Genomic DNA, 8,547 nt, shown 5'->3' with positions numbered 1-8,547 from the left:
CCCACCCACACCAGCCCGCTCCCACCAACAATTACCCACACTCACCCACACCAGCCCGCACCCGCCCACACCCGCCCATACTCGCCCATACTCTCTCACATCAGCCCACACCCGCCCGCACCCGCAAGTATTTGGTGTGGACGTGACCTAGCAGCTGTGGTCAATGTCTGGTGTTTGTCTGTCTGTAGCACCGCCAGAGCGGCAGTGGTGAAAAAATGATATTGATTCTGGTGGTGTCTAGATCAATAGGAAGAGCGGGAGGTGTGTGTGTGTTGGTTCAGGTGTCGTGTTAAGAATTTTGCCTATACTCCTTTTACTCTAACTTGACCCAGATTTTCGTCCTTTTGTAGCTTATTTCACGTAGCTCAGTGGCAGAAAAACCCTCTGCTAGGACTCCACACCCTTTCCACAGGACTTCTTCGTGACTAGCACCATATTCTAGTGTTAATCTACTGCCACAACTCAGCATTCAAGACGAAGAGAGGATAATTTTAGGCCAAGTTACAGTGCAAAAAGTCAAGACAGCCACAGAGAATAGGTCAGATGCGATTTGTCAGAGTGGCTTGGTTTTTAGCTGCAGAGATTCGTGTTGTAATATTTTGGAAGCATTTATTCGTGTCTAAAACTTTCAAAATTGGTTTATTTTGGCGCCAAAGTCCCGTTTTTAATATTTTGCGAGTTTTGCTGGTGTCTATGGCTGTCAGTGGGGTTGGTTTTGTTATCAGAATTCGATTGTCAGAGTTCTGTTTGAATCTATTTAAAAATGTTGTCAGAATGGGTTGGGTTTGTTGTCAGAGTTACGTGCTGAATGTTTTGCGAATTTTACTGGTGTCAGGATGGATCTGCTTTGTTGTCAGAGTCCTGTGTTGAATATCCTAGGAATTTTAGTGGTGTCAGAGGTCTGCTATGTTGTCAAAGTTCCATGCTGAGTATTTTAGAAGTTTTACTGGAGTCAAAAACTTTCAAGATTGACTATTTTGCGTCAAAGTTTCGTTTTGAATAATATGGCAGCTTTATCGGTTTCTAGAAATGTCAATGGGGTTGGTTACGATATCAGAGCTGTGTACTGAATATCTTAGGAATTCTACTGGAGTCAGAGTGGGTTGGCTTTGTTCTCAGAGGTCTGGGTTGAATTTCTTGGAGGTTTAGCTGGTCTCGACAACTTTTAGAGTGGGTTGCTTTGTTGTCAGAGGTCCGTGTTGAATATCTAGAAAGTTTAGCTGGTGTCAACAACTTTCAGAATGGGTTGGTTTTGTTCTCAGAGGTCTGGGTTAAATTTCTTGGAGGTTTAGCTGATGTCAACAACTTTCAGAATGGGTTGGCTTTGTTGTCAGAGTTCCGTGTTGAATATCTTGGGAGTTTTGCTGGTCTCCATCACCATCTTCTCCACCTGCAGGTCCGCCATCAGCTGCTCGAGGGGCTGGATCCCGTCCTTGAGGGTGGAGGGGTGGTCGCACTCAGCCTCAGAGAACTCAAGGATGTGGCAGCGACTGTACGGCTCGTCCCCGCCTGGCCTTGTCCACCCATCGCCATAGTCGGCGCTGAGGAGGAGCAGTTTGATTTCTTTTTCCTCACAGACAATGAACAGAAGAGGAAAAACAAACTAAATATAGAAAAAAATCCATAAACCAGATTACAGGCGTCCAACATTCATAAAAAAAATCCCGAACGCTTGGCCATAAACTGCTATGGGTTGAAATTTTGGGGGAAACTAGTCCAGGGAAGGGAATTTCAAAGAGAGGAGGTTTGGGGAGTAAAAGGATTCTGGTAGGTATATGTTCTGCAATATGGCAGTGTGATGGTCAAGTCATGAGTGTTATTCGTATTGCGGTTATCCTCCTCCTCTTCCTCCTCCTCCTCCTCCTCCTCCTCATCATCATCATCATCAACATACTTGAACCACATAAATCGTAAGTTCCTATGTGAGTGGTCTGGCTTTAAAATAATTAATCTTGCTTTGTAATTACTGACACCACACACCTGACACCACACACCTGACACTACACACCTGACACCACACACCTGACACTACACATCTGACACCACACGCCTGACACCACACGCCTGACACCACACCTGACAATACATCTGACACCACACACCTGACACCACACACCTGGCACAACACATCTGACACCACACACCTGACACCACACACCTGACACCACACACCTGACACCACACATCTGACACCACACACCTGACACCACACACCTGGCACCACACACCTGACACCATACACCTGACACCACACACCTGACACCATACACCTGACACCACACATCTGACACCATACACCTGACACCAGACACCTGACACCAGACACCTGACACCACACATCTGACACCATACACCTGACACCACACACCTGACACCACACACCTGACACCCCACACCTGACACTACACACCTGACACCATACACCTGACACCACACACCTGACACTACACATCTGACACCACACACTTGACACCATCCATCTGACACCACACACCTGACACTACACACCTGACACCACACACCTGACACCCCACACCTGACACTACACACCTGACACCATACACCTGACACCATACACCTGACACCACACACCTGACACCACACACCTGACACCACACACCTGACACCACACACCTGACACTACACACCTGACACCACACACCTGACACCATACACCTGACACCATACACCTGACACCAGACACCTGACACCAGACACCTGACACCACACACCTGACACTACACACCTGACACCACACACCTGACACCACACACCTGACACCACACATCTGACACCATACACCTGACACCATACACCTGACACCATACACCTGACACCAGACACCTGACACCACACACCTGACACTACACACCTGACACCACACACCTGACACCATACACCTGACACCAGACACCTGACACCACACACCTGACACCACACACCTGACACCACACACCTGACACCACACACCTGACCCTACACACCTGACACCATACACCTGACACCACACACCTGACACCACACACCTGACACCACACACTTGACACCATCCATCTGACACCACACACCTGACACTACACACCTGACACCACACACCTGACACCACACACCTGACGCCATACACCTACACCACACACCTGACACCACACACCTGACATCACGTACCTGACACCACACCTGACAATACACCTGAAACCATACACCTGACACCACACACCTGACACTACACACCTGACACTACACACCTGACTCCACATACCTGACACCACACACCTGACACCACACACCTGACACCACACCTGACAGTACACCTGAAACCATACACCTGACACCACACACCTGACACCACACACATGACACTACACATCTGACTCCACATACCTGACACCACACACCTGACACCTGCCTCACCTATTGCTGTCAGTAGGTGTGCCTGCCTCACTGTTGCTGTCAGTAGGTGTGCCTGCCTCACCTATGCTGTCAGTGGGTGTGCCTGCCTCACTGTTGTTGTCAGTGGGTGTGCCTGCCTCACCTATGCTGTCAGTGGGTGTGTCTGCCTCACTGTTGTTGTCAGTGGGTGTGCCTGCCTCACCTATGCTGTCAGTGGGTGTGTCTGCCTCACTGTTGCTGTCAGTGGATGTGCCTGCCTCACCTATGCTGTCAGTGGGTGTGTCTGCCTCACTGTTGCTGTCAGTGGGTGTGCCTGCCTCACTGTTGCTGTCAGTGGGTGTGCCTGCCTCACTGTTGCTGTCAGTGGGTGTGCCTGCCTCACCATTGCTGTCAGTGGGTGTGCCTGCCTGACCGCTGCTGTCAGTGGGTGTGCCTGCCTGACCGCTGCTGTCAGTGGGTGTGCCTGCCTGACCGCTGCTGTCAGTGGGTGTGCCTGCCTCACTGTTGCTGTCAGTGGGTGTGCCTGCCTCACTGTTGCTGTCAGTGGGTGTGCCTGCCTCACTGTTGTTGTCAGTGGGTGTGCCTGCCTCACTGTTGTTGTCAGTGGGTGTGCCTGCCTGACCGCTGCTGTCAGTGGGTGTGCCTGCCTCACTGTTGCTGTCAGTGGGTGTGCCTGCCTCACTGTTGCTGTCAGTGGGTGTGCCTGCCTCACCTATGTCGTCAGTGGATGTGTCTGCCTCACCTATGTCGTCAGTGGGTGTGCCTGCCTCACTGTTGTTGTCAGTGGGTGTGCCTGCCTCACCTGTTGCTCTCAGTGGATGACAGTGTGGGTGGTGCCGGTGCCTGTGCCTGCCTCTTGACGGGCCGGGCGTAACTGTAGTCAGGGTCGCCGCGGGAGGGTCGGTGGCTCGGGCGCTGCGGGGGGTGCTCCTGCCCCCGGGTGCGTCTCTGGCTCCCGCTGGTGGTGCCCTTGGTGGTCGCGCCGCCCTTGGCCTCGTCCGAGCTCTCCTCGTGGCTCGTGGTTGACTCCGTTCTCGATCTGCCTCCGCCAACCATGTCAGCCACTGTCTGGTAGTCCCCGTCTGCCACCGCCAAGGACACGGCAGGGCAGGGCACGGCAGGGCAGGGCAGGGTACGGCAGGGAATGAAAGGGTAGGACAGGACACGGCAGGGCAGGGCACGGCAGGGCATGGCAAGGAAGGATAGGACACGGCAGGGCAGGACAGGGCAGGGCACGGCAGGGGAGGACAAGTTAGATTAGATTCAATTAAGTTAAGTTAGGCAAAATTTTAATCCAAGTTAAGGCAAAAAGAGTATATAGCACTTCTTCGTGATTAGCACCCTAGTCTAGCGTGTATAGCACTTCTTCGTGATTAGCACCCTAGTCTAGCGTGTATAGCACTTCTTCGTGATTAGCACCCTTGTCGAGCGCGTATAGCACTTCTTCGTGATAGCACCCTAGTCTAGCGCGTATAGCACTTCTTCGTGATAGCACCCTAGTCTAGCGCGTATAGCACTTCTTCGTGATTGGCACCCTAGTCTAGCGCGTATAGCACTTCTTCGTGATAGCACCCTAGTCTAGTGCGTATAGCACTTCTTCGTGATTGGCACCTTAGTCTAGCCTTTTACCTGGCTTGAAGAGGGCCGGGACGCGAAGCACTCGGCTGTTACTCAAGGCAGCGCCGAAGGACACAAGTTCCGGTTCACCTGTCGTGTCTGATTCCGTAGTCACCTCGCTACTCGTCGCCACACCTGGGGGGCGGGATGAAGGTTTTTTGTATGCGAGGAAGAAGGAACCAAAGGCTGAGCCCGCAAACCGTTCCTTCCAAGAAAAAAAAAAAAAAAACAATACAAAAGAGAGCCAAATTCAAGATCCGTTCATTCGAGATGCCTGGACACACTGCGTTTGAAAGACTGGAGGTCATAGGAAGTAGGAAATACAGACAGAGGGAGACAGTTCCAGAGCTGACCTGTTGGGGGCGGGCAGCTCTACAGCATCCTCTATCCTTGTCTTATTCCGATGGAAAATTGGATTCTTACTCTTATTCTTGTCTGGGTGAGAGGGTGAGGGTGTGGTGGGTGGGGGAGGGGAGAGTGAGGGTGTGGTGGTGGGTGGGGGAGAATGAGGGTGTGGTGATGGGTGGGGGTGGATTAGGGTGTGGTGGGTGGGGGAGAGTGAGGGTGTAGTGGGGGAGAATGGGGGTGTGGTGGGTGGGGGAGAGCCTTAATAACTTCCCCTATCCTTTACTCCTAGACTTGTATTCTTGTCCTTAACATCTCTTCTTTTGCGATTTATTTTTCCTATATGGCTGGTTAATACCCTTTTGTAAGAAGTTTATGCAAAGTATGATGTCAGAGAGAGGATGGAGAGTGAGAGACTGACGAGGAGAGTGTATGTGAGTGAGGTGGAGGGGGGGAGAGGGAGGGGGAGGCCGAGGATGAGATGGAGGGATGGAGTGGAGAGGTATATGAGAGAGGGGTGTGTGAGCTGGGAGCAGGGCAGTGAAATGGCGTGGGACAGGGCGACATGGAGGCGATTTGTTTGTGGCCACCCCTCACGGGATTAAGGAGTCTGGCAATAGATAGACAGATAGACAAATACATAACAACCCATATCCAAAAATAAATCGCTACGGAAAAGGTGTTAGGGAGCTTCTTTAACAGACGAAAGGCCTTAGTTATGAGGCAGGAACGAGTCTCCTTGGTTACTAGTAAAGATGGAGACTTACACCACATCCAAAAATAAATCGCTAAAGAAGAGGTGTTAGGAAGCTTCTTTGACAGACGAAAGGCCTTAGTTATGAGCGAGGAACAAGTCTCCTTGGTTACTAGTACAGATGGAGACTTACCCCATATCTAAAAACAAATCGCTACGGAAGAGGTGTTAGGGAGCTTCTTTAACAGACGAAAGGCCCTAATTATGAGGGAGGCACGCGTCTCCTTGGTTACTAGCGGAGATGGCGACTCACCACATCTGTTCCGCCGCCCCGAGTCTGGCGTGGTGGGCGTGTCTCTGGTCCTGGTGTGGGCGTGGTAGGCGCGGACTAACTCCTCGTGGTTGCTGCTGACCGAAGTGACCGATGACCCACTGGCCTCCTTGTTACCCACACCTGCAGACAGGGCACGATTAGCCACAGTGCACGGGAAGGCGCTGTGCACGGGAAGGCGCTGTGCACGGGAAGGCGCAGTGCACGGGAAGCCACAGTGCACAGTCGTGAGTCTATAGTTGAAGTGCTCTAGCAAAATCACATTCAGAGTGCACGGTCAGTCAGAATGCACGGTCATCCAGAGTGCACGGTCAGTCAGAATGCACGGTCATCCAGAGTGCACGGTCATCCAGAGTGCACGGATATCCAGAGTGCACAGTCAGTCAAAATGCATGGTCATCCAGAGTGCACGGATATCCAGAGTGCACGGATATCCAGAGTGCACGGATATCCAGAGTGCACGGATATCCAGAGTGCACGGATATCCAGAGTGCACGGTCGGTTAGAGTGCACGGTCAGTCAGAGTGCACGGTCGGTTAGAGTGCACGGTCAGTTAGAGTGCACGGTCAGTCAGAGTGCACGGTCAGTCAGAGTGCACGGTCAGTCAGAGTGCACGGTCAGTCAGAGTGGCACTACAGGAATCCATTTAGCATGCATCAATTATCGTCACGGCCAGATGGAGTGCACGGCCAAAATGCACAGATGGTTAAAGTCCACAGTCAGAGTGCACAGTCAGAGCACACAGTAGTACAAAGTCAGTCAAAGTAAAGCGAGTCATAATAAGCAGTCGTTGTACACAGTCATTGTACAGTGTCAGTCACAGTACAGGTAGTCACAGTACACACACACAGTACACAGTCTCTCATAGTACATAGTCATAGTACAGTCAGAGTACATAGTCACAATAGTCATTCATAGCACAAAGTCACAGTATACAGTCACAGTACACAGTCCTAATACACTGTCACAGTACACAGTTAATCGTAGTACACAGTGATAGTACAGTTAGAGTACATAGTCACAATAGTCATTTATAGCAGTGTCACAGAACACAGTCATTGTACACAGCCACAGACTGCCAATCTTGAAGCATAAAAAGGAAAAAAAACTAGAGGGGCACTCAGTGGAGCGCTTCTCTCCGACAAGGCCAACGTAATTTCCAAACCACTCTTCATAATAGGTTAGGTTTTCTCATCACTGATTAGGGTTTCACAATAAGTGTTTTCCGGATCCAGAATCTGTAATACTATCAGGATCGGTGCCAAATGTTAATCGAGTGTTCCCTGGGATATGGGCTATCTACCCACCAACTTTGGTCCAAATATCTCTTTTAGTTTTTGAGTTATCCTGCTAACAGACAGACAGACAAACCAACAAACAGGGGTAAAAACATACTCTCCTTGTCGGGCAGAAAAATGGCAGAACGAGCCTCACCTTTGTCCTGAGCAGAGGGGGTCCTTGAAGCGGCCTTGCTCTTGGTGGTCTTGCTGGCCATCTCGCAGGTGTAGTCGGAGGGGGCGGCGGGGCGGGGCGGGGAGGGCACGCCTGGAAAAGTGGCCGCCTTCAGTGTAGTTCGTGCCTTGAGCCAGCCAGCCAATTAGCCAGTCAGCCGGCTACAGACCTAATCAGATTGGTGGCCAGTCATCCAGCCAATCAACCAGCCGGGTAGAGAAGTCATCGCCCCTTTACAGAAGATGAACGTAAGAAGGAAAGGCAAAATAAATACAAAAATAATCCTTGTCTTGGTCCACATGCAGGTTGCAGGTTACTGTTTGCAAGCAGGTGCAGGATGTGGGTGTTAGGGTGGGCGGGTGGGTGGGGTGTTGGCAGTGTGGGCAAAAACAACAAAAGGAGAGTGGAAAAGATGCAAGTACGTGAGTGGAAGGTTTGTCAAAGGCGATAGAGGACTGTGTTGGCCTTGATAACGATGTGGATGTATGGGATGGGTGGCAGGGTGGGTGGGTGGGTGCTTCTAGCGTTGGTAGTGGAGGGGTGAGGTGTTGGTAGTGTTGGTAGAGTGGACAACAATATATCAGCGTCAAGACGAGCGGAATATGGAAGTCTCGTTAAAAATAGCTATAAATCTGTACTGTTTTAGCAAAGATAAGGAAGCAGATAGCGAGAGGACTGTCAGGGTGGTGATAGGAGAGTACCGTGTAAGCTCTGATAA

At 51.0% G+C, this 8,547-nt stretch overlaps 1 protein-coding gene across 1 annotated transcript in view; it reads right to left on the bottom strand.

Moving 5' to 3' along the window:
* Positions 1 to 1,185: 1,185 nt before the first annotated feature.
* The window catches only part of LOC145412288 (cell adhesion molecule Dscam1-like), a 101,183-nt gene continuing 93,821 nt past the window's right edge, over positions 1,186 to 8,547 (bottom strand). Inside the window, exons 40-44 of the mRNA XM_080282238.1 lie at positions 7,812 to 7,922; positions 6,360 to 6,500; positions 5,020 to 5,142; positions 4,193 to 4,472; positions 1,186 to 1,541 (exon numbers count right to left, since the gene is read on the bottom strand). Of these exons, the coding sequence (XP_080138364.1) occupies positions 1,331 to 1,541; positions 4,193 to 4,472; positions 5,020 to 5,142; positions 6,360 to 6,500; positions 7,812 to 7,922 (866 nt within the window). The 3' untranslated portion in view covers positions 1,186 to 1,330. The remainder of the gene's footprint in view (positions 1,542 to 4,192; positions 4,473 to 5,019; positions 5,143 to 6,359; positions 6,501 to 7,811; positions 7,923 to 8,547) is intronic.

The sequence above is a fragment of the Coenobita brevimanus genome, chromosome 1 (assembly GCF_032717465.1).
Source record: "Coenobita brevimanus isolate Jiangsu-jjx chromosome 1, ASM3271746v2, whole genome shotgun sequence".
Lineage (NCBI taxonomy): Eukaryota > Metazoa > Arthropoda > Malacostraca > Decapoda > Coenobitidae > Coenobita > Coenobita brevimanus.
Note: the sequence above shows the minus strand (reverse complement) of the source record. Positions and strands in the feature narration are given on the sequence as shown.